General features: G+C 36.5%; 1 protein-coding gene across 1 annotated transcript; it reads right to left on the reverse strand.

The window, feature by feature from the left end:
* Positions 1 to 20,447: 20,447 nt before the first annotated feature.
* LOC117621712 (mitogen-activated protein kinase kinase kinase 17-like) lies at positions 20,448 to 26,937 on the reverse strand. The gene is made up of 3 exons (XM_034352263.1): positions 26,915 to 26,937; positions 23,719 to 23,977; positions 20,448 to 21,125 (listed from the first exon to the last, which is right to left on the reverse strand). Exons 1-3 carry the CDS (start codon positions 26,935 to 26,937, stop codon positions 20,448 to 20,450), a joined length of 960 nt encoding a protein of 319 aa, XP_034208154.1.
* Positions 26,938 to 27,035: the final 98 nt, after the last annotated feature.

Below are 27,035 nucleotides of genomic sequence, written 5' to 3' on the forward strand. Positions count from 1 at the left end.
TTGTCAGGGGCGACCTTGAGGTGGTGCAAGTGACACCACCGCACAGGGCTTCCGAAAAAAAATTATTTATATTATAAATTACAGGAATTGTATATATACTTTAGTGTTCTACATGTTGGCACAAAAGTGTTCGTGGCGGAGTTGGCATTCCATCACATATCCTTTAACAAAAGGCTTGGGTTTGAGTTTCATTGAAGGCATTCTATTTGCGTTTGTTATTATTATTATTATTTTTCTTTATAACAACAAACTTTAAATATATCAATCTCTTTTGTTTGAGTATCAAAGTACTTTCTTCAACTAAAAAAAACAAAAAAACTTCGTGGCTTCTTCTTTCTCTTAAACTCTAATTTTCTAGTAAGTAATTATCATCATTCATCAATCTCTTGGTTCTTTTTTCAATCATTTGACAATTTTGGTTATTCTTTCAATTTCAGGAATTTTCACACCAAAAAGTAAAAACCCTAATTCCTAAATTCATAAAACCACTCAAAATTATATAGTCGGATTCAATCAAATCTCAAAGAGGAGCTCTAGATAGATTCATTGTTAAAGAATCACATGCTACAATTGATGAAAATATTTCCAATGAACAAGAGGATGATGTTGAGGAATTGCAACATATTGAAAACAATATGGATGAATGTGTGGGTAATGTTGAGCATAATGAGAATGATGACAATGAAAATGTTGATATTGATGAAAATATCATTTTATGACATTAAGGTATGGCAAAAAAACTTTATAGTATTTTCGTATTAGATTATGTGAGGCCCCAATTTAAATTTCACAAGGACTCTCAAAATCTCAGGAACGGTTCTGTCTATTATGCCTTTAAAATAGCTTCATTACCAATTCATTGTAAATTTCCCTGTGCAAATAGTAGTTTTCTAACTAGCTTAATGCTAATGGTAATTTTTTGGTGATTTTCAGTGTGCTGGTTTACTGAACTAGAAATTCATTTTTCTGTTTGGGGTTAGAGTAACTCTTAAGTAGTCTCTTTGATCCTGGTTTTGCTAGTTTTGTGCAACCTCCCTTTGCCTGATGGGTGCTCCCCTTAATTTAGCTATGGGAATCAGGGGGTGGGGTCAATGGCGGATCTAGGATTCTCAGGCCAAGGGGCCATAGTATAAGAGCTTCGAATTTTTAAAAAAAGAAAAGAACACTAAAAAAACAGAAAAATAGTACTTTCATCCAAGCTTCAATTGTACACGACAATTTTTCTTTTGAAAACATTGCATTATAGCTTCATAAATCATTTATTTTTTAGTAATTTTAGGCACTTTTGTTAATATCTGATCTAAAAGAGATTATCATTTTTATTTATAAAAAATGAAATTATAATGTATAGAGACTAAAATTATCTTTAAAAAAAAATTCAAATGAAACAAGCCCAACCCCCCACTTTGAAAAAGAAAAGAAAAGAAAAACAAAAAACAAAACCTCTCTATCTTCTTCTTCACAGTTTCACTGTCTGCAACATCCACCCCAATCCTCTCTCCCTAGACTTTCTCAACTTTTATAAATAAAAAATTTACTACGTATCAATCAATATTTAATATACCCCATCAATCCACATTATAATATCCATAAAAAAACTAACAATATCAACAAGGGTGGAGGTTGGAGTTTGGGAGGTTTGGAGGTTTGGAGGTTTGGAGCTCTTAGGGTTTGAAAGGGTGAGATAGGAATTGGGAATGGAAAAGGTTTGGAGGTGCTGTGCTGAATTGGGTAAGGGATGGGCTTCTTTATTTTTATTTTTTTTGGTTTTTAAAACTTGGTCCAAAACAACTTCATTTTGAGGCCAGGTCAATTTTTTAAAAAAATTGGACTGAGCCTTGGTCCAAATGACATCGTTTAGTCAGGCTCGTTTTAAAAAACATTTGATGCGCATCGCTTGCAACATCGCAGCAAGGCAGAAAGGCAGACAGGTTGAGCACCTGGTGTGCACACAAAATGTTACTTCATTGTTGTCCAAGTGGTCGTTCATGCAATCCACAACCAGATTTTCGGCATTCCAATGGGTCGTACGAGCCCCTTGTCCCAATGTGTGTCCGCCTTTGGGTGGGGTTGGTGATTTATTGTATAAGAACAGTAAGTGAATTTGGGGTTTTATGAGGATAAAGTCGGTGAGGCTTCTCTATATGATGGTTTTCCTTGTAACGGTTGATTTTAATATAAGTGTTGTTTGATATAAGACTTGGATGCCAAGCTATTAAATAACAGCTGGAAAACTACAACAACTTTTTCAAAATGCTTTTGAATTTAGAAACTTTTTAACCCGGAAGGATTAGGACTCGGATACAACGGCACTTATATAAACATTTTTAAAAAATTATTTAAAGTTTATTAAGTTTTCTAAATGAAGGATGTGTTTTCTTTAGTACATGCAATTGGGGATAGGGGTATGCATAAATATTTATTGGGTGCTTAGGGGTTTCGAACCACTGCATATATGAGTGGAGGTCAAAGAGCCCAACCAACTAAGCTATACCCCCATTAATGGATATGCTTATTTTTTTGATAAAAACAAGATAGAATTTTATTAGATCGATAACAATAAAGAGTACATATGACATAGACTGTAAAGGGAGAGTCATCCCAAACTAGCAATTACAATGGTGTTCACCCATTTTGATTTTAATCCTGAGATGGTAGGGTAAAGTTCCCCATTGACTTGACAACCATTGGTGGTCAACAAGTCAACTTTCTTTTGTGCATGAGCGTGCCACTACAAGTAGTTCAAAACCCTAGCAGACTTCTAAAAAATAGATAAGTTGCATCCCAAGTTACTGACTTCTAAACAAGCAATTGTGAATTTGGGTGAGGAATATCTCCCAAGTAAGTTCTTTTCTTGCCTCAGACTGGTGAAGACTTCACAATTTTTCATAGTACAAAATTGGTAGTTCTGCCCAGAATATATGAAAAGAAAGTAAACTGTTTAGGTAAAACTGCCTATTACAAGACTCAGAAAGAGAAAAAGCCAACTCCATAAAAGACAACAGAGCATTGGACTTCAATTTCTGCCTGGGTAGCTGCTTCTGATTCGGATTGGATTAGATGTGTCTATTCTAGATTGAGTCGTCAACACCTTCAACTGATGGATTTTAGCTAGAAATTGATACCAACGTTTGAGTTTGGTAGAGCTTTAATCTATTTCAAGTCCTGGAAGACTTTTTGAAAGGACAGAATTGGAGCCTCTTCAGTATGAAAGGGGCAGGAGTGTCTGGATTTGACGATCATTGAGCCTGAGCTACACTATATTATATGTTCTGCTTGATCAGGGCATTCCATAAATTTGTTGAGGTTTTCATGTTGTGAGAACCCAAACTCTACTTAACTTGGCTTGTGCTGAACCAAATTTGTAACGAAAGAAATTTCGCTTTGTAAAACTATTTCTCTGAACTAAACTGAAATCAAAGTTTCGAATTCTAGCTGACTTATTTCTTGCGGCTCAAGGAGCTTTGGTCGCTCCAGTGTTTAAAGGCTTTTGAGATGAATTGATCATTTTGAGTTTGTTAGTTATGACGTTGAGAGTTTTTGTCTTGATTAATTTTTTTGGTTGTCCTTTGATCTGTTCACCTCCTCTCATATTTATAGGAAATGCTGGAGTGGGGGTCTTTAAATTTTTAATAATGGGCAACAAATCTTAAAAAAATCTTTCCTTTTTTTCAATGTCATAAAAGAAGGAAGCTACTATTTCGGCAGAGAAGGGCCATCAATAATCAGCTTTCATAGAGGTCTTTTCCTTGCATTTTCTGAAAGAAAAACCAACTCTTCTTTGTTCCCTGTTTGTTCTTTGTAAAGAGAAAGAACACAATCTGCCATGATGGTCAGTTTGCTTTTCCTGTTGAACAACTCCCTTGCTCCCTACTTATCTCTTGAAAACGTAGTCTGCTTATCTCTTGGAAAGGCCACCTGCTTTGATGCAGAGTTTCTCTTCATATAAAAAGGGATTTTGATCTTCTTCCTTTGGCTGCAAAAAATGGAGAAGTCCTCTTGTAAGACCTGCCTTCATTAGCTTCCTATCAACTCCTCTGTGATAGTTGAAAATTTTGACTTTTCAAAGTCAAGAAGTCACGTAGGGGCTTCTTTGAGAAAAAGATCTGTTATTTTTGCCTTTTTGGGGTAGAGACCAAGTGGTGAGATTTTCTCAGAAGCTGGGCTTTTATCCAAAACTGATTTTCTCATAAGCTGGGCTTTTATCCAAAACTGTGTGTATCAGTTTCTTAATTGCTAATAATGGTATTTTATTCTTTTCAGATCATGGCCATATTTGTAATTTGTTCAAAAAGGTCTGTTCTTTTTCAGTGTCTTGATTTTTTCCTTCTGATTCTTGTCGATGAAAGCCCAAATGTTTGGTTCATGGGCCTCTCGAAAAAAATGGGATAGTGTAGCTCAAGTGGTTACACACTGCATCCGAAGTCCTACGTTCGATTCCCAACCTTCTCCAATATCGCTTGTAACAAAACTAGCAATCACGACAAAAAAATTAGGCAATAGTAACCTTTTTCGTGACTTCTTTGGTGATTGTTGAACAATCACCATTTTTGGTGACTAAATGCAGTTATGATTTTAGCATTCGTGATATATGAGGCCGTGACAATTGAAATTGCTATTTGTTACGATTTTTTACCACCAATCGTGTGAAATTTGGTTGACTCCAATTGCTTCAAAAGTACAGTGGGGCCTATAGCATATCCAATTAACTTTTGTCATATATTTATATTTTATTACTTTTTTTGTTGGAATATTTTATTACTTTTTGACTAGACCCACAACGTGCAACCAATTTTAATATATTTTCTATTTCAGAGCATTACATTTTTAAGAAGAAAATAACAATTTTTATTTGGTATATTTCTTCCTTTTCTAGTTGGTATACTTCTTTCCTTTTCATTTTCCAATAATTGATTAAAATATACCTATAAATCCATCCATTACTACAACATCACTGCCGTTCAATACAATAGAAAAATATATTGTTTTTATTTCAAAGGCTTAGAGCACCTCTACCCAAAAAGGCAAGGCTAAGGCAAAGGCAACGCAATATTTGTTACTAATCACGTAAATAGTGGCAACCTTGTTGTTTTTGTTTCCACCCCAAATGGCAAGGGCAATTACTATTCACTTTTTTTTATTTTCTATTTTTTATTTTTAAACTATTAATTTTGATAAGATTTTTGGTTGCCACGTGTCACTATTTATTATAAAATTTCCATCTCAAATTTCATATAAAATTTTCAGATAAGATTTTCAGTTGCCACGTGTCCGTATTTATTATAAAATTCACATCTCACTCATTATACAATTGAAATACCTACTCACTCATTATACAATTGAAATACTCCCGGTCCTCATAGTCCAACACAATCGAGTATAAGGACGACTCAATCATTGGTGAAGGCGGTTCCACTGGATCATGACGTGGGGGAGTATTTTCCTTCGGAGGACGTAATAGTGCCATTATTTCCGACATGGAATGTAGCACTGGAAAAAATGAATTGGAAATGCAAATATATATATATGACATTAAATTGAATAAAACGGCAATTTATTTTTTTTACCTCGTCGCCAATATTTTGACCTCTTTGAATGTTTGTCCATGACCCTTTGGCTTCGATGAAAGAGGTCATTTGTATTTTTGCACAAATGAAATTTTGTAGTAGAAAATTTTGTGTGAAAAGTGAAAAATATTGGAAGGAGATGAATTTGTATGAAGATTTGGTGTTGAAATTGAATAATATTGGTAGGAGATGAATTTGTATGAAGATTTGGTGTTGAAATTGAATAATATTGGTAGGTATTTATAGAAAAGTATAATCCAAGTAAAACGCAATAATAATCCAAGTCAAACATGTCAAGAACTTGATTAACCAAACAATAATCCAGAAATATATATGTACTTGATGCAAGACGAAGACTTGATGAAGATTCTGCAATTCAATTATACCACAAAAATCAGAAGAAGAAAAAAAAAAAAAAACATAACCAAAGCATCACAAAACAACCATGCCAAAAAACTAAAACTGAGAAAATCCAAAAAATGCAACATCAATAAGCAAGAACCAAATCAAAAAATATAAACACTAACTGATAATCAAACCAAATTAATCATCAGTTAGCCCAAAATAAAAATCCTCACCTTGTTTCGTATGCTTAGGGCCAGTTTGGCATTGCTATGCTGTGAAAATAATCGCTGTCAAATTTACTTTGAGAGAAATCAACTGTGAGAGAAAGTAGTTTGGCGTTTGGTAAAATTTTTATTAAAAGTGTTGTTGGTATTGATTTTACTCATAATCAGAAAATGATTGCCGATTAATCATTAAAACCAGCTTCTCTTCGAAATTGATTCTTACATAATTAGAAAATGAAAGCACCTCATTAGCTGCTTCCCTTTATAGCTTTCTCTCACATCAATTTTTAATAATAAGTGATTTCTCATAGTTTACCAAACGGGTTGGGCTTCCCAAAATTTTAAAAAAAATCACTTATCACCCCAAATAAGCAATACCAAACGGGCACTTAGTCCAAATAGACATGAAAAACCAAGAAATCTAAAAAAATAATCACAGCCCTGAATTGAAACCTAAACATCAAAATATGAAGTAAAAAAAAAAAAAAACAAACCCTAAATGGTAACACTACCTTTGACGGAGGGCTGGCGGGATCCACCATGTCTTCTTGTCCACCATTGCCTAAGGAGAGGTGATGGTTGCTTGGTGGTGATAGATTTGGTGGTAAAACTAGGGGTGGGCACTGTCCAGATTGGATCGGTTTCACCTCAAAACTACGGCTAAACCAATTACAATATGACGGTTTGGTGTTTGGTTAGGTTTGGATAAAAGTTATAAAGGAAATCGAACCAAACCAAACCAATTTAAGACAGATTGGTTCAGTTTGGTTCTGCCGGTTTGGGCCTAAGCCCAATTCTCTTTCTTTTAGTATTTTTTCAACATTGTTAGCCAAATTATAACCAAAAAAATCCACAACTTACTTCATACATAAATCATTTTCTAGAGCACGAAACCATCATAGAGCTCAAAATGTCATAAAACTTCATATTTCACTAACTAATATAGCTCAATTCAAATATTCATACATAGTTATTAATTAATTATAGTATTACACATGTAAAATAAAATATAAATAAATAAATATACACATAAACTGTCCGGTTTGATTTAAACCGGTTGATAAAAAGCTCAAAACCAAACCAAACCAAACTATAAATGGTCCAGTTTAGTTTTTAAACTATTTGACTTTTTCTTGGTCAAAACCAAACCAAACCAGTAATTATGGTTTGGTTCGGCCGGTTTCATCGGTTCGGCCGGATTAATGCCCACTCCTAAGTAAAACCTATAAAAAGTTAAACATGAACTACTAATAACATCAAAAACTAAACTTTTAAAAAAAAAAACTAAATATGATATATGTATATTTAGTACTACTAATTCATCGGTTCATATGATATATGTATATTTTATGAATTGTGATACTCCTTTGGAATTGTGGAATCTGGTATAGACTTAACTTGTGTGTTTCATAAGATTAATCAGACTTTCTCATGTTTGGGTAAACAAGTGCCTCAGAAAAAGGCATGTTCGCCAGGAATGTTAGTTGTATCTGGTGTACGCTATCTGGTGTCTGCTTATGTATGTGGGAACATATTGTGAAATTGTACTATATCTTGAGTATGTAGATTGCAGCTTAGCTTGTTTTTAGTTGGTAAAAAAAAGAAGAAAAAAAAAGGTAGCTACAATAATTTTGTTTACTGTGAATTGTGGCAGATAATTCACTTATATAGGTTGATAGAGAATGACTATAGAAGTTTTGAATGTTCTGTGTGTGTGATGCTGATTATTGATATAAGAACTACATGTGGCTTGATCCCTCACAAAAGGGTACATAGGTAGCCTGGGGTTTAACCTAGGTGCAGCCACAAAATAAATTGTTTGAGCTGTGCTTGTATTGTTCTAAGTGTGGAAATGAATTTTGGAAGACGAAAGATCTTTTCTGATTGTTGTTACTATAATTGTTACGGGTGTATGGATTTAAAAGGAGTTCAAAAGCAAGAATGTTTTAGAAAATGTTTGGTTATGAGGCCGGAGGCCAGTTTTTTTGTTGTGTGTAACATACTTTATGCATGCTGAAGTTTGGTAATTTTAAACTGTGTTTTTGACAAGTTGAAAATTTTGGTAAAGTCCGTTTTTCAAGGGAGACTTTGTCTAGATTTAGGTAATGGTCTCGACCCTCTTTTCCTTTGTTTTAGGGGAAGAAGATGTTTCCAATTAGTAAGTGGGCCCAGCATCAATTCGATGTTAGAAAAATCACAAGATCTGTCATGGATTTCGGGGAATTCGGGGTGGGTCCTGTCAACTTGGTATCAAAGCATTAAGTTCAAATTCTTGACTCCGCACTTTGTGTGCATCCTTAAGTTTTGGCAATGTGGTGTGTTCCTGTGCGGAATGGTGCCTTTCAATGCCAAGGACATGACAAATCGTATTAGAATGTTTCGTAAGTTCATATCCCTAGAAAACGCAGTGAACCTTATGTTCGGGACCTCCAATTTGCTATCCAACAATTCCTATTGGCCCTTATTAAGAAGTTAAACTCATCCCAGAAATTGCATCACGATCCAACATTCAGTTTGACCTTGATTGCGGAACTGGTTAATTAGGCTCGTGGGGCCCACGACCTCCAATTACCGATTCATAAGTTCCTATAAGTCCCACAATGTATACTTAACAAGTTATGAGGGTTTGGTCTCGATTGAGTGGTCAGATTGCTCTAGAGGTAACCGTTTTACATAACCCTAAACTCATTGATTCGGAGTACTCGAGACTCCGATTCTCGATCCAAAAGTTCCTACACGTTCCTAAAGGTACTGGGAACTATGTATTTGAAAACGGGACCGATCCGACGGTCTGAACCTATCAAACTCAGATATCGCCTAATGGGCGTAATATCCGTTCAATAGTCAAACGGTATCCAATTTCTAATCTGAGCATACCTCGTACTCCAGACAACATGGGGAGTATTTTGGAACTCAATGATCCACCACAATTTTGCCCTTGGGGCAGGGGCACTTTAGTAGCTTTTTAAGCCAAAAGAATTTGTGGAATTTGAGTGGCACCCAAGCATAGAGCTCACTCTCACGAGTTCGTAGACACATAGTGTGCTAAAATAAGAGTTATAACGAAGAAGTTGTGGGCAGCGAAAGTACAGTGGCACAATAGTAAATTTTTCAAAGTTGGGTTTCAAGATAGATCAGCTCTCTCTCTCTCTCTCTGATCCCACAACCGTAAATTTTTTGAAGTTGGGTTTTAAAATAGAATAGCTCTCTCTCTGTCTCCCCCTCTCTCTCCTTCATGAAAACAGGCCACTTTGGCCGACGTTTTCTCCTCCATCCGACAACCAAATCCGATGATTCTTGTTGCAACAAAATCGTCTCTTCCTCCTCTACAAGTCCATTTCCACCTTCGAAACTCCAAGATCGATCGAGATTTTCGACTGATACCTTGCCAAAAACCCTAGTTCGTCGCCGGAACTGTTCGTGCAATTTCTGACTGCCAAAACCTTCAAACCAAGTGCTCTTACTTCACATATTCCAGAGGAAGAGCTCTCTCAGGATTGAGTAGCATGGACCTTTTGTGTGTGGACATTTGGTTTTAAATTAGCATTTTTTTCAAATATGGAATTGCATGCATAAATGAGATTAGATTTAGAACTAGGCTTATTTGGTTTATTGGGATTTGATATATGTTTTGACTATGGTTTTAGAGTATCTTATGGGATTACTAGAACTTATTGTTAGTTATTAAGTAAATGAATTTTGAGTTTTGGATTATGATTTTATGGGAATGTGACATGGGTTTTTCAGGGATTATTATTGTTATTATGGTTATTATAAAAGTATATGGATTGGGTGATATGGGGTTTGATTATGAAAGTATTTTATCGATTGTCTTGCATATTTATATAATTTAGATGATTTAGATTATTGAGTTTATGAAATTATAATATTGTTTATTTTGTGGATTATAGTATTTTATGGAATTATTGGAGTTTATTTTCATATTTGGAGTTTATGAATATTTTGAGTTATGGATATGATATATATGGATAATTTGATTTGGATATTTGTGAAAACGAGCCTTGGAACTCGGCTATGTTATTGGAAAGAGTATGGTAAGGGAATTTGTGATTTATATTATGTATAAATATATGGGTATTGAGTTATGGACGCTATTAATATCCGGATGTCTATGTATATGGGATTGGATACATTCGAATATTTGGAATTTGGGATATAGTTATGGTATGTGAGTTGGGATGTGGAATACGTTATATTGGAGTGCTTTTAGCACCACCATGTGTACCTCCCCTTGGGTATTGGTTCTTTTACTCACAAGTGGCGTTGAATTTTTCGGTGTGTAAGCTCACTTGGTTACTATTACTTTATCATACATGGCGTTGGATTTTCCGGCGTATGTGTTGTAGAGTGGTAGTCCCCCGATTGGACAGCTCATCCCTAGAAGCAGGGTAGAAAGTTGAAACCCTGTGGGCTAGTCAAACGATCCCTGTGTCGGATTGTTTCTTCAATACAAGTATTGGTGTGGAAGTTATACTATATATATAAATACATATATATATATACTATTACACTTTTATTCTTATCTGGTTTAGTGAGGATGCTTCCTCGCTTGCTGTGCCTACGGGCACACATTTTAAAAGGGAGTAATCTGGTACGGGAAAAAGGTCGAGTTGAGTTTGGGGTTTTACTTCTATCGGGATTTTGGGTTATCTGGTTTTCAAAGTCGTTTTTGTTATATAATTACGTATATGGGATACTTTAGTTTTAAAGAATGGAATGTCAAGTATGTGAGTCGGGTTATATGTATGAATGTTGTTTGAGAAATGTGTCGTTACGTCTGTGGACTTATTTCCAGGTCAAGTTCATTTGAGCATGCACATTGAGATGGCTTTGCATGGGTATGGATTTTAATTGAGGTTTGGATTTGAGGTTTGAAACTGGACGAGTATGATTTCAGGAAAAAGGGAGTTATTTAATTTTGTATTTTATACTTTATATAAATGGGGAGAATTTTGGAAAATTCGATTTCGTGGATTTACATTAAGATTCAAATGAGTAAGTTTGTGGTTTCCAAGAACTAAGAAGAATTAATTAAATGTTTTTTCTCCATCATATATTCTATTATAGGTTATTGGAATGAATTATTTACTAGTAATAGTATGTATGTGTACAAAAAGATTTCGTAGCATGGTATTTTTACATTATTTTCTAAAATGGAGGGGGTTATTATGTTGATTAAAGACTCATGTTTAAAGCTTATTTTTGTCCACTCACATTTTCTATTTTGCGGCCCCCCCCCCCTCCCAGTCCCTAGAATTCTGAGGTCGAGACCACCACGTCAAGGCATCACGGCTAACTGCTCCGGTAGGAGTTGTGCCTTTACTTTCCTTTCCTGTTATTTTTTCTTGGGTTGTAACTATAATTCTTTAGATTGCTCTGCAATGCCCACCAAGGGTTGAGGTAGAGGCCAGAGGCCTCCCTAGTAATCTATGTGCTTTTGCATTATGCATGCTAGTTGTTGGGATATTTTTTACTATTTTTGACAGATGAAAAAATTTGGGAAAAGTCCACTTTTCAGGGGAGACTTTGCCGAAATTTCGGCAAAAATCGACCCATTTATCCTTCAAAGTTAGGGCTAGTGGGCATTTTAGTAAAGTAGGTTCAGCGTTAGGTTAGTGTCTGACGGGAAGCAGGGTTCGTCACGAATTTCAAGGGGAAATCCGGAGAGGGTCTTGTAAAAAAATCTCTTGGAAAAAGATGCTAAATTTGATTGGACTTATGCATGTCAAGAAGCATCTGGGAAATTAATTAAAATGCTAACATCAGCTCCTATAATGCAACCCCCAGATTGGTCCATGCCCTTTGAAATAATGTGTGATGCTAGTGACGGTGCTATTGGGGTAGTGCTAGGCCAAAGAAAAGAGAAGAAGCATGTTGTTATCTCCTTTGCAAGCAGAACTTTGAATAGTGCATAGAAAAATTACACTACAACTGAAAAAGAATTGCTTGTTGTGGGTTTTGCATTGAAAAAGTTTAGATCATATATTTTGGGTTAAAAAATTGTTATTTTTATAGATCATTCGGCCTTGAATTATTTGTTGACAAAGAAGGAAGCCAAAGCACGATTGATTAGATAGATTTTGCTTCTCCAAGAATTTGATCTTATAACCAAGGACAAGAAACGAGTGGATAATGTTGCTGCTGACCATCTTTCTAGGATATCTTTTGAGGAGCCTTAGGAACATTTACCTATAAAAGACTCATTTCCTTATGAACAATTGTTTAGTGTTTCTAAATTACCATGGCTTGCTAACATTGTGAATTTTCTTGCTATAGGTCTTATCCCACATCATTGGACCTCACAAGAGAAAAAGAGATTTATGGTTGAGGTGAGAAAATTCTTTTGGGATGACCTATATTTCTTCAAATATCGTCCCGACCAAGTAATCCGTAAATGTGTTCCTGATGAAGAAATTTAGTGTCATATCTTTTTGTCATTCTGAGGCTTGTGGAGGTCACTTTCTTCCAAAAAAACTTCGGCTGAAATTCTTCAATGTGGTTTTTATTGGCCTAGACTTTTCAAACATGTGTATGAATTTTGCAATACTTGTCCAAGTTGTCAAAAGCTGGGAAGAATTACTCGACTGTTGGGGCATTGATTTTATGAGTCCTTTTCCCCCATCTTTTGGTTACTTATAAATCCTTGTTGCTGTGGATTATGTTTCAAAATGGATTAAGGTTATACCATGTCAGAAGAATGATGAAAAGACTATTTTGAAAATTTTGACAGAAAATGTATTGTCCATGTTTGGTACTCTTAGAGCGATCATTAGTGATAGAGGATCACATTTTTGCAACCAACAATTTGATGCTTTGATGAAAAAATATGGGATAACCCATAAGATGTCCACTCCATACCACCCACAGACAAGTGCCCAAGCTGAACTTGTAAACAAGAAAATCAAGCAAATTTGGGGAAAACGGTGAATCCAACTCAAGAGGATTGGTCATTGAGACTAATTGATGCTTTGTGAGCATACCGTACTGCATACAAATCACGTCTTGGTATGTCCCCATACGAGCTAGTTTACAGTAAACACCGTCATTTACCTTTTGAATTAGAACATAAAGCATATTGGGCTATCAAATTGTTTAACTTTAGCCTTGGAGATGTGGGTACCTTAAGAAAACTCCAATTGAATGAACTTGAGGAAGCCAGGAATGATGCATATGAGAACTCATGAATTTACAAAGAACGTATTAAAGTTTTTCATGATAAAAATATTTTGAGGAAAATTTTGGAGCCTTTTCAACTTGTTATTTTGTATAATTCTAGACTTCATTTGTTTCCTAAAAAATTAAGAACTAAATGGATAGGGCCTTTCATTGTTAAAATAGTTTTGACATATGGGACTGTTGAAGTTGAGGATCCCAAGAATGAATATATTTTTAAGGTTAATGGCCAACGACTTAAACCTTACTTGGGGAGATTTGTTCTAGAAGATGAGACAGTTTCTTTGAACGATCCTATTTACCAGGATTAATTGGACTTCCCTTAGTCCATTTGTTGTATATAATTAGTTTAGAAATTTATGTTCAGTTATAAAAAATAAAGAACAATTTATTTCTGCATTTCTGTTTTTTGTTTTTGTAGTACACTAACAAGTTGCAGCTTTCATTTTGGATGTGAATTTTCAAGTAACGTACCCTCTTCTTTTTATTACGCTTATGTATTTAAACATTGAGGACAATGTGAGTCTTCGGTTTGGGGAAGAGAAGATATTATATTATTTTTTTGTTGCAACATGTAAGTTTTCCTTTTTTTTTTGTTTTTTTTTTGTTTATTATGTTTATTTTCGTCATTTATTTTGAAAAAAAAACTGAAAATTGGGGAAAAATAAAAATAAAAATTAGTTTGTTTTCATGAGGTTAGTGCACTGTGTTGTTTGTTTTTCATAGTCTTTGTACTTTTTGTCATCGACAAGAATGCATTGCACTTAGACTTATTTTATATTCATAAATGATGTTAATATTGAGAACATATGAACGATATGATAATTATCCCCTTTTTGAGTCTTTTTCCTTTATTTCTAATTAGTGGATGATTCATGATTTATACTTTGACAAATTGCACAAGCACACTAATAGTTTCTGTGGGGTATAAAGTTAAAAACCAATTGTGTTTAATTGTTTATCTTTGACAAAGTTAGACGACCTTGCTTTCGACTCATCTTGTTTATAAAAAAAAATTGAAACAAAAAGAAAAAAAAATTCATGAAATAATAGTGTTCCACTCAAGCTTCTACTTAGTAACCAAGCCTCTTACCTACTTAGGAGTGAGGCGTTAAACGGTGAAGTTATGGATGTGAATAATTTTGTGTGGCAGGTTTAGTTTTGCAACCTTTTTAACTTGAGTTAGTAAGCTCTCGGGGGTGTCTCTACACCTAGTGCCTTAAAGCCTTTTTTGTTTGAGAGTCACTGGCCTAACACTCGCTATATGGGCTAATTAGAAATGTTAATGTTGCTAGGCATTGCACAACCCACATTTTGGAAAAAAAAAAAAAAAAAAGAGAGAGTATAAAATAAAATAAACTTTCATTTGTTTCTTGCAAGGGAATTTGACAACTCTTGAGATCAAAAGGTTAGTGTGATTGGGATTTAGCTAATGGCACTCAATTGTGTTGGTTCAGTTTACACCAAAGGAAACATGTGAAAAGTTTACTAGCTAATTATAAATGATTTGGACTTCATGGTGGGATTAACTTGAAATGTTAAACAAGTTTTCTCTCTTTTAACGTTGTTCATGAATTGAAAATTTGGACTTTGTGCTTTTATCCTTTTTGTTGGTGACATGTGTTGAAATTATTTTCCGAAGTTTATTTTATTTCATGTTTCTAAATAATTGTGCTGGCCTCATACTTGATGTTTGTGGGTATCATTTCTAGAAACCCTCCCGAGACTATAACTCGTCCTATAGGGGTAACCTAAGGGTTTAAAGCCTTGTTGCGTATGCTTAATGTCATCATATCCCGCGAAAGTGGCTTAGCTATTTTAGTTGGTTTTATTTATTTTGTTTTGTTGTTTTTGCTTAAATTTGAGTTTCTTTTAGTCGCTTGGATTGCTAGGGACTAGCAATAAGCTGGTTCGGGGTTGTGATGAGAGTCTCAAATTACATATTTTCAATATTATATTGGAGACTTTATGATATAAATTTGGCTTAATAAAGATAATTTCACTTGCTATTACATTTCATTCTCACCAATTGGATTTATGAATTTTTTTTATTTAATTCGGTGAACTTATTAGGTGAATTTATCTTTTGGTGGAAGTTGGAAAGACAAAAGATGAAGACATATATTTGTCCAAGTTCAAGCCAAGTATGAAGAGAATTGCTAGATGATTTTATTGAAGAATTGATTGTGGGATTATTGTGATTATAAAGAGAAGTAAAGAGGGAGAAGAGAAGACAAAATTGTTGAAGCTAAAGAGCCTATTTCATGTCATTCATAGCCATTTAACGCCCACTACCTCACCATTATTTCTTTTCCACTAACTCTCCAACGTTTAATCCAATTAATCCCTCACTTAAACCCTCAATTACCCATCCTGAATGTATTAACTTTCCACTCACCTCATTGACTACTATAAATCACTCATCAACTTATTTGGCAAGGACTCCACTACAACAGATTTCTTTATCTACTTCATTCAAAGTTTAGTTATGTTTTCCTTTGTAATGAGTTGCTAGAACTCTAGCTAAGGCTAAAGTGAATGTCTTTTGAGTAAGTTTGTGAGTTGTTCTTTAATCCAATAATGGTATGAATTGCTAAATTCTTTTATTTTTAGTTGTTCAATATTTTCATGTCCTTTTATTTTGATTGATATTAAGTGCTACTATCTTTTCATGAGTTCAAGTTAAGAACTAACTTAGCATGCTTTTAAATTAAAATATTAGATATTAAGTGTGGGAGCAAATTTCCCCACAAGAATATTCGCCCAAGATTCCTTCGTCTTCTTTGCCTCTCTTTTTCCCTGCAAAACAGATCGGAGTAAAAGGACCACACCTGGGGGGTGTTGGCCAAATGCCCTCCTATGCCTAAGTTAGGTAGGGTAATTAAAGGAAAGTCGGGTGGCCGGAGCCGTGTGTGGTGGCCGAAGCCTTGTGTGAGAGAGAGAAAGAGAGGAGGTGGCTAGGGTTTTTGAGAAATAATTTCTGTAGAGTTTTAGTAGGAATTTAGACGTACCTTAACCTTTGTGTGTGGCCATCCTTTTATAGTGGTCTCAGAGGCTAGGGTTTCAGAGGAATAATTCCGTAGATGGAAGGGAATTTTTCCTCCCCTTTTTGGGATTGATTTGATTAATTAGAGATTTGATCTATTAGGGTAAATCAAATCTCTAATTGTGGTAGGCATCAAATCAAATCCCGATTCAATTAGGTAACTCCTCATTTAATTGGGGATCGTGGTATTTAACCAAATCAAATCTCAACATAATTAAGTAACGTTCAATTTAATTGGATACTGTGAAATGGATTCCACGGTATATTCTAGTTACTGTGGATGTTAGTTTATTGTTTCAGCAGGATAAAATTACTGGTCAATTTGTTGTTAGATATGTAGATTCTGATTACACAGGTGATTTGGACAAGCGTAGTTCCACTACAGGTTTTGTATTCGTTATTGCTAGAGGTCCAGTGAGTTAGAGATCAATTCTGCAATCTACAGTTGCTTTATCGACTACTGAGGCAAAATACATGGCGGTAATAGAAGCTATAAAGGAAGCCATCTGGCCTCAAGGGCTGCTTGATGACTCAGGGGTTCAACAGGACCATGTGGATGTTCATTGTAATAGTCAGAATGCTATTTATTTAGCAAAGAATCAAGTTCATCATGCACGTACGAAACACATTGACGTAGTGATAGGACCCAAACCAAATTCCGCTTTGGAATTCGAGTCGAACCCTATGCGTGTCCGACATTTGGCGAATGTCGGGCATAAATGACCTATTTGCCCTTCTACTTGAAATTTTAACCTTGACTTCTACCGAAATTTCGGTAGAGTCTCCCCTATATTTCGTTCAATCCCAAAACTTACACCTGTCAAAACGAGTACAAATATCCATACAACCAACAGCCAGCATACTTAAGATACAATACCCAGTTCAATTCTCCATCTAGGGCAAATATCAGAGCAGTTCTAATAGTATACAGATAAGTCAATCTTTTTACAAACCCACACTTTTGTAATGATATGGCGCGGAAGGCAAGATGGCCCGGTGGTGGTTTTCTTGTGCACGCTACAGCCTGGGGGCGCAAAACATTTGAAAATGTGAGTGGACAAAAATAAGGGTTCATAAAATATCTAAGAATATACTAACCCCCATTTTAAAAATAGTTACATAAAACTGAATACGTATTCTGCATTTAAAGCATACTAAACTCAAGGCATTATATGTAAATCATATTCAAGCTCGATAATTATTGCATAAAAGTATTGAAATCAAAGCTTGCATAAAAACACTGAAATCAAACCTGCATAAAAGAAATGTACTCAAAACTTGAATCAAAGCACTGCAATCAATCAAAACTACCACTCGGATGTACCCCTGTAATTCCATCAATTCCCCTGGCAGATCTCGGCGACACACAGTCTATCCGAGCCGCAAATCTTGGCAGGATTCAGGGGACCGCAGTCAGCCTGATCTACTGGCAGGTCTCGGTGACACACAGTCAACTCGAGCCGCACTGGCAGGATTCAGGGGACCGTAGTCAGCCTGATCCGCAAATCCTGGCAGACCTCGGCGACGCCGAGTCAAACTGAGCTGCAAATCCTGGCAGACCTCGGCGACACCAAGTCCAACCGAGCTGCAAATTCTGGCAGACCTCGGCGACACCAAGTCCAACCGAGCTGCAAATCTTGGTACTCACGGTCCGAGCGTCCCCGAAAGTATGATAATTAACTGTATTTTAGCAAATCTAAATCGAAGCTGCTATTTCCTCTGATATAAGTCTCAAATTCTGCTTTTTATATCACTTAACATATAAATAAGATAATTAACTCCACAAGCATGCTAGTAAAATCACCATGAATAAAACTTATTCAAGATCAAATAATGAAATTCATTTATATAAAATCATTTATAAAAGAAAAGTCCACTCACTCCTGGTCCGAGCTTGCTAGACCTCCTGAAGGTCTCTCCTGCGGGCCTGCTGGTCCCGGGTGCCTGGGTAAACCATCATGAATATTTATTAATGAATATTTAATTAATAAAACTGCTCGGTATAAGTTTTTAAGTAAAAACCTGACCCCCGACTTCTAAAGTGCGTGCACTAACTTTAAAGTTATTTTTTTCTGCCCACTTAGGCATTTCAAATGTTTCAAATCGTCTGAAAAGACTCGAGATTTCATTAAGCGATAAACTTCCATATTAGTCGATACGGAGCCCCGTGGGTCCACTACCTCAAATGACCAATCTGAGAGTTCCTTTAAGTTCCTCACGTTTAAGGAACCATGTCCTGCAAGTTTGGTCTGAAACTGACGATCGGATTGACCACGATCGTGAAATTCCAAACCCTAGCCCCAGGGTTCATGATTTCGGAGTATCCGGGACTCCGATTCACAATCCATCGAATCCTACACGATTCTAAAATTCTCTGGAACAACATATCTGAATTTGAGCGCGATCCAACGGTTCAGCAGTATCGAAATTGAGATCTGCGAAATCCTACGCGCTCGTGACAACACGAGGATCAGAAAAATACCCAGGGTCACTGCACTACCCTCACCCACGCGCTGCAGTACGCGCCGACAGCGATGGGTGTCTAAAGCGATTACGCCTCGCCGGAAAAACTTCAAACCACGGCTCCAAACTCCTACCCTAGGTAAAGCACCATATTTGGAGCGACTTTTGTTCTTGGACCTACCCCAAAAAGTGGCAGGAAGTGGCCGATCACGGCGGCCGAAAATCGGTCGAATTTTCAATTCGAAAACTGGGTTATCTACGGTCAAAATTGATGCAAAACCATCTAACCATCAGGTAGAGCATGGAAAATAGGTAGGAATCCATACCTTACTCGACAAATTTGGAGAAGAATTGAGGGAGAACAAGTGACTTGAAGATCCGATGAGCATCGTCGGTTCCAGCGCGATTTCCGGCCAGCACAGGTCATATCGCCGGTCGGGAACGGTCGGGAAAGGAAGAGGACGTCGTCCCGATCGTTTTGGTACCAGCCCCGTCCACAGTCGTGGACTGTGGCCGGAATTACGAGCTGAAGAAGGAGAAGCGGAGGAGAGTCGCGGGAGAGAGAGAGAAAGCTGGTTTTTATAAATCCAACTTCGAAATATTTACGATTATGCTACTGAGACTCTTTTGACCATAACTCTCTCGTTACAACTCCAATTCGGGCCCACTATTTGTCTATGAACTCATTTCACCTTGCTCTACGCAACGGTGTAAGTTGAATTGTCAAATTCCTTCTCGATCAAAAAGTCACCTTTTTTTGAATAAAATATTCCGAGGGCAAAATTGTCTTTTCGCAAAATATAATATTCCTTAATTATGAATTTTAGGTTTGGGTTATTACAAGGTTCCATTTTGTTCGTGAAATTATTGATGAAGGAGATATTCTTCTTCAGAAGATTGGGACCGCAGACAATCCTGCGGATATGTTAACAAAGCCAATTTCATTGCTCAAGTTTAAGCATTGCTTAGACTTGAATAACATTTGTACAATTTGTTGATTGTCCCTTGGGGGATTGGGAGACGACTATTGAGAGTTCTACTTCGAGGGTTTTAACCAAGGTGGAGATTGTTGATTATTGCCTTAAACAAAAGTCAAAAGTGGAATGCTATTTATTTTGGTAGAGGTGATAGCATCACATGGGAGACAAAAGCCATGCAAATACGGTTGGCTTTTTTGGACTTCATAGCTGGTCTCATAAATTGGTTTCTTTGAAAAGCTACTCATCATTTGGCTATAAAAGGAGAAGCATGGCAGCAGTTGAAGAAGGAGAGAAGAGGGAGAGAAATAGCAAGAAGACATCCGCCATAGAGAAGAAAATTCTCTCAAGTTGTCTTTGCTTTGTATTTTCAGTTTTCTCTTCCTATTGTGAGTGTGTGAGCTTGGGCTATTTGGGAAATTGAGTGATAAATACTATTGTATGTTCTCATTGATTATAGTGAAATACTCCTTCATCTCCAAATTGGATGTAGGCACTGCCGAACCAGTATAAATCCTGGTGTTCTTGTTGGTGTTCTTATGTTCTTTTTATCTCTTGCCAGTTGTTTATTTTCACTCACAGTTGGTTGATGCTTCCGCGGAACACTTACAAACTTGAACTGATCACTTTATCAAAGCACTGTCACTTCTTCACTGCTTGAACTCAAAGTTACACTTGCAATATCAGATTGTGAAGATCCATTATATTCTTCTGGTGGTATTGACTGAGCAACGAACGGATGAGATAAGAGCTCTTCAGTAGTTAACCTTTTATAGGGATTGAAGGCTAGGCAGATCTTTAGAAAATCCCTCCCCTCCTTTGAGATTTTTGCTGGAATCTTGGGAGAGTAAAAAACCAGCATGTCTAGGAAATCCTGAGGCTTCCAATAATAACACGTATCCCATGGGGGCTTCCCGGTGAGCATCTCAAGCACAATGCAACCAATAGACCAAATTTCAGAGGGCTGATCCTGCAACTTGTCAAGCAAAGCTTCTGGGGACAGATATATAGGAGAGCCTCTACATCTAGATCCACCCACCTTTTCTTTTGTTCTCTTAGCCAATCTGAAATCGGCTATCTTTGCCACCAAACTAGTACTTCCACAACTTGTGGTGGTAGCCACAAGCAAAATGTTCTCTGGGGTCAAATTGCAGTGAACATAATCACACTGGTGAATGTGCTTAACCCCTTCAAGAATTGACCTGGTATACCACCTAACCTTAGATTCCGGTAATCCACAACCGTCGGATTTCTTGATCAGATGATGAAGGCTTCCGCCAGAGGCATATTCCAAGAACAAATTGTAAACCTTCTCTGACAGGACCCGATCCAAATTCCCCTTTGGAATTTGAGCCGGACCCTGTGCGTGTCCGATACTTGGCGAATGTCGGGCACAAAAGACCTATGTACCCTTCTAGTTCCAATTAAGTTTCAAAATTCGCCTGGACTCCTACCCAAAACTCGGCAGAGTCTCCCTTGTATTTTGTTCAAAACCCAAATTTTCACCTGTCAAACAAGCAAATATATTTACATCCAACTGCCAGTATGTACACAAACTATTCAACAGTTTTGTTTTTCAACTAAAACCAGATATCATAGCAGCTTCTAAAATATACAAAGGAATTAAGCGTTTTGCAACAAAATCCTACAATACGTAGGGCCGCGGGAGCTAGGAGAAGGCCCGGTGGTGGATTCCTGTGCACGTCTATTGTCTGGGGGAGCAAAACATTTGAAAGTGTGAGTGGAAAAAAATAGAGTTCTCGAAAACAGTGTATAAACATAATAACCCCACTGTAAAAAAATTAGTTATGAAAATCTGAATATTTCAACTGTATTTGAATTATGCGGAATTCAAGGCATTCACAGATTTATATACATATATACAATCATATTCAAGATCAATAAAACTTGCATGAAAGCACTGTAATCACTTTAAAACTACCACCTAGGTGTACCCCTGTAATTCCGTCAATTCCCCTGGCAAGTCTCGGTGACACAAAGTCAACTCGAGCCGCAAACTGGCAGGATTCAGGGGACCGTAGTCAACCTGATCCGCAATCCTGGCACTCACGGTCCGGGCATCCCCAAAACTCGTGAGGCAAATGTCAAGTGCACTGACAAAATTGAAGGCAACAAATACTGAAAGTAAACTGTTTTCTGTAGCTGGGTACCCACGGTGGTTTAAAATAAAATATTTCTGAAAAATCTGATAAATAACTGTTAAATCTGTAACTATGCTGCTATTTTATCTTATATAAATCTCAATCTCTATTTTCCATTACGCAGCATATAAATAAGGTATTTAACTTCATAAAGCATGCTAGGCAAAAGCACAATCAATAAAACTTATTCAAGATCAAATAATGAAATTCATTTATATAAAATCATTTCTAAAAGAAAAGTCCACTCACTTCTGGTCTGAGCTAACTGGACCTCTTGAAGGTCCCTCCTGCGGGTCTGTCTGGCCCTGGGTGCCTGATTAAACCATAAATATTTAATTAATAAACTGCTCAATAAAAGTATTAAAATAAAACCCTGACCCCCGGCTCCTAGAAGTGCGTGTATTAACTTTAAAGTCAATCCTATGCCCATTTTAGCATTTCAGACGTTTAGAACTGTCTTAAAAGGCCTGAGGCTTCCCTAAGCGATAAACTGCCATACAGGTCAATACGGAACCCCGTGGGGTCCACGACCTCCAATTGCCAATCTGGGAATCCCTAAAGGTTCCTCACATAGAAATACTCATATCCTGCTAGTCTGGTCTGAGTTGGACATTCAGATTGACCACAATCATGTAATCGCATAATTTCCAAACCCTAGCCCCAGGGTTCCCTATTTCGGAGTATCCGGGACTCTGATTCACAATCCGTTGAATCCTACACGATTCTGAAATTATGTAGAATAACATATCTGAAATTGAGTGTGATCCAAAGGCTCAACAGTATTGAACCCGGAAATCGCACAATATGAAAAATCCGTTCGAGGCTCAAACGGTATCCAAATTGAGATCCGCGAATTCCTACACGCTCGTGACAACACGAGGATCGCAACAATACACAGTGTCACTGCACTACCCTCACCCACAAGCCGCCACAAGCGCCGGCAGTGATGGATGTCCAAAGCGATTACACCTCGCCGGAAAAACTCAAAACCATGGCTCCAAACTCCTATCCTAGGTATAACACCACATTTGGAACCACTTTTGTTCTTGGACCTACCCCAAAAACTGACCGGAAGTGGCCGATTACGGAGTCCGAAACTCAACTGAAATTCAAATTGAAAACTGGGCTATCTAGGGTCAAAATTGATGCAAACCTATCCAACCATCAGCTAGAGCATGAAAAATAGGTAGGAATCCATACCTCACTCGACAAAATTGGAGGAGAATTGAAGGAGAACGAAGGGTTTGAAGATTGGACAAAACCGGACGATTTTTCGCCCGATTCCGGTGGTTGGCGAGCGGCGATCGGCGGGGAAGGGCTGAGACGTGACGGCAAGGTCGAGCCGGTCAGGTTGGTACAGGTGCCGTGGCTCGGGGTGGCCGGTGGCGGTGGCTCGGGTGGTCTGAAGGCGACAGGCCGCGCGCGGGAGGGAGGAGAGAGAAAAGAGAGAAACTGAGGGAGAAGAGAGAGAGAAGGGATAAAAATCTGATTTTTGTCCAAATTACCATTTTGCCCTTCATGGTATTTTAACCGTATTTTCTTCGCTACAACTCTGATTCGAGTCCACTCCATGTCTACGGACTCGTTTCGTCGTGCTCTACGCAATGGAGTAAATGGAATTGTTAAATTCCTTTTTGGTCAAAAAATCAACTTTTTCTCAATAAAATATTCTGAGGGCAAAATTGTCTTTCTTCAAAATAAATTACTAATTAAATAAGAATTTTTGTTTTGGGTTATTACATTCTCACCATTCTCATCGGCGGTGAATTGTCCACCAAAGTACTCAATAATAAAAGGGCAGCCTTTAGGTTTGATGAGAACCTCGGCCTCATGCTGAACAGACCTTAAACACGGCGCCCTGTTAGACGATTTCACCACCATAATTTCAGGCCTACGACCAAACCGTGTTATGGGTTTCACGGAAGTGGCAAGATAAACAGACCCATATTTTCCTCTTCCGATCAGCTCTCCTTTTACCCAGTTCACTCCATGATTATGCCTGCAATTCCTTTGCTTCTTTATTTTTACTTCTACTTTTATTTATGCCTTTCTTTTCATGATTGATGATGATTAGTTTATGATAGCTTCTTCACAACAAAATTCACAGCCCTAGTGTTTCTTGGACTCTCTCTGCTATAACAACAGTGAGATGAAAGGAAGGTGAATTTGGGGTTTTATAAGGGGATAAGCCAGTGGGGTTTCCTTGATTTGAGACTTGGACGCCGAGCTACTAAATAACAGCAAGAAAACTACAACTAGTGCTAGTTCAAAACGCGTTTGAATCTAGAAACTTTTTATTTTTAACCCACAAGGATTAGGACTCTGATATTACGGAGGCTGGCAAGACAAAATCAAATAAAACAAAATTATAGTTGGGTAATATCAATATGAACTTTGATTTTAAAAAATTTTGTTTTGCTCGAAGTAATTACATAAAACCAATTTTGCCAATTTTGCCAAAATAATTATGGGTGCATTAGACAAATTTTTTTTTTTCAATAACCAAAACTACTACTGTATGTTTTTTTTTTTTTAAACATTCTCTTAAAAAAAAATTACTTATAAGTTCTTTTTTATGGGGAATTTATATACAAGGAAACGGTAAATAGAAATATATATATATATTATTTGGATAGTAAGCATATAAACTGCCTGGACACCATCCAATAGGAAATAAGTTGTAGCCGACCTATCCTTTGTATATATATAAGTCATTAGTTGCGCAGAAAAGGAACAAAGAAAGCGAGAGAGAAAGAGAGGTAGAGAGAAGTAGAATTATTAAGAAAAAGAGTAGGAGACTGAGTTTTTGGATGCAATGGAAAATTGGGAAACCCCTTACATTTCTAACAAAAACTTTGATGTCAAGGCAGAAAACTGTTTCTGCGTTCAGTGGTGAGTTTGAGGAAACATAGTAAACGTTTTCTGGAATCATTTTCAACCTTTTAGTTATAATTCACTGAAAACGTAGAAAACATCGGAATGATATTTTCATTTTCCGAGAATATGGATTCACTGGGAAAAGAACAGTGTATAAGCCACTATCATAACCATCATCGTCAAACACCACCCAATAGCCACTACAGGCCAATTTAACCACAATCACCAAAATAGACCAGCCACCTGCTGATTGCACCACCACCTAGTCGAACCCAATCAACCCTACCATCAATACCACCTATACTAAATCAAAGTACCACCACCCACTCAGCAAACCTGAGAGAGAGAGAGAGAGAGAGAGAGAGAGAGAGAGAGAGAGAAGAGGAAAAGAGAAAGGAGAGAAGAGGAAGAAAGAAAAAGAAAGGGAGGATGTCAGCTGAAGGACTTCTTTTGATTTTATTTTTTATTTTTTTTGGTATTTGTTCAAATATATTTTTATTTTTTTTATGATAATTTCTGTCTTTAAAAATATCAGAATTTATTTTATTTGTTAAATTATACAATTTTCACTGTTCATGTTACCAAATATGTTTTCACTGTTTTTATTTTCTAAATTTGTTTTTTAATTAATCTACCAGATGCATTCTCGAATCATGAAAATGCAAATTTGTTTTCTTGTTTTCATTCTCTGAAAATATTCTTTGAAAATATTTTCTGAAAACGTTACCAGACATGAGATTTTGGATGTTGTCGTTTCCGTTGAAAGTTCTATGTGAATATTTATTTAAATGTTCTTCACAATTTTAGTTAAATTTTTTTTATTAAATTCTATAATTAAGGTGTGAATCACGTCTTAATCTAAGATTACGTAAATCTGTGGGTTGGGGAGTGACAAGTTGGTATCAAAGCTTTAGGGATTAGATACCCTTGGGAACTGTGGTATAGTATTACTACAAAATAAGTTTGAACTGGTGAAGTGAGTTAGTGACATAACTTTTCAGGAGCATATTTCTTTTTATGATTAAGTGCAGTTTACAATAATTGTTTAGTATATATATAGGTTTAATCTGGTAGAAACATTTGGTAAATGTTCAATTGTTAAGATAGCTAGAGTAGATGGGCAACATGACAATGATAAGAATGGTAGCATGAAGGTAATACTAGCCATTTAGGATATGGCCTCTGCAATACGTGAAACGAATCAACATAACCAAAAAGCCCATCAGGAAACTCAAGATGCTCAAACAATGAGTGTTAAAGGAGAAAGCTGAATGAACAAAGAGTTCCTGGAAATCTGACAGTGACCATTGGTTCTACCTATTTGGGAGGAGCAAGGAGACTAGAATAACTCACTCAAGGATAAGTGGCAAAGCAAAATGAACCTACTATGGTAGAAGGTATATTTCTAGTTTTCAACTAATGGGCTAGGATATTGTTTGACCCCAGTGTTAAAAATTCATTCATATCTATTTTGTTTGCATCTATTCTTGGATTAGAATATGAATTGATGAAATCTTCATTAATAGTTGGATCTCCATTGGATAAATGTGTCGAAGTTAGTAAGGTGTGTAGATTATGCATAATAGAAATATCATATCATAAACTTGTTTTTGACCTAATTAATGGAGTATGATGTAATATTGGGGATGGACTTGCTTACCCAATTTAAAGCTATTTTTTATTGTGGTAGAAATATGGTAACTATGACTCTTAGCTAAGGGAAAACATTTAGTTTCTGGAAGTAAGAATACTCGCATCAATCTTGGATAATAGAAATTGTAATTATTTGAGGTTGATTGCTGACATGGTCATTGAAGATCTAAGTAATACCAAGTTTGAGCTTAACCCAATAGTGAAAGATTTCAATGAAGAACTCAAAACACAACTTCAAGAACTTGAAAGTAAAGGTTTCATTCGTCCTAGTACCTCACCATGGGATTTTTTTGCACTCTTTGTGAAGAAAAGTGATGGAAGTCTTAGGATGTGTTTTGATGCAAGCTAACAGAGTTGTTGGATACTCCTCTTATCAATTGAAATCACATGAAAAGAATTATCTGACACATGATCTAGAATTGCAGCCATTGTTCACGCATAGATATGGAGACATTATTTGTATAGGGAATGTTTTGAACTCTTTTTGGATCATAAGAGTTTGAAGTATTTATTGACTCAAAAGAACT

This window comes from Prunus dulcis, chromosome 3, assembly GCF_902201215.1.
Source record: "Prunus dulcis chromosome 3, ALMONDv2, whole genome shotgun sequence".
Taxonomy (NCBI): Eukaryota; Viridiplantae; Streptophyta; class Magnoliopsida; order Rosales; family Rosaceae; genus Prunus; species Prunus dulcis.

Excerpts from the sequence above, each read along its gene's own strand:
- LOC117621712 (XM_034352263.1), bottom strand. The coding sequence starts at position 26,937 with ATGGCTGCAATTCTAGATCATGT. Across the intron at positions 23,978-26,914 it reads GCTGCAATTCTAGATCATGT|GCATAATCATGGAGTGAACT; the intron begins GTCAGATAATTC and ends AAGGAATTGCAG. Across the intron at positions 21,126-23,718 it reads CCGATGAGAATGGTGAGAAT|GTTTACAATTTGTTCTTGGA; the intron begins GTAATAACCCAA and ends CTGTCAGAGAAG.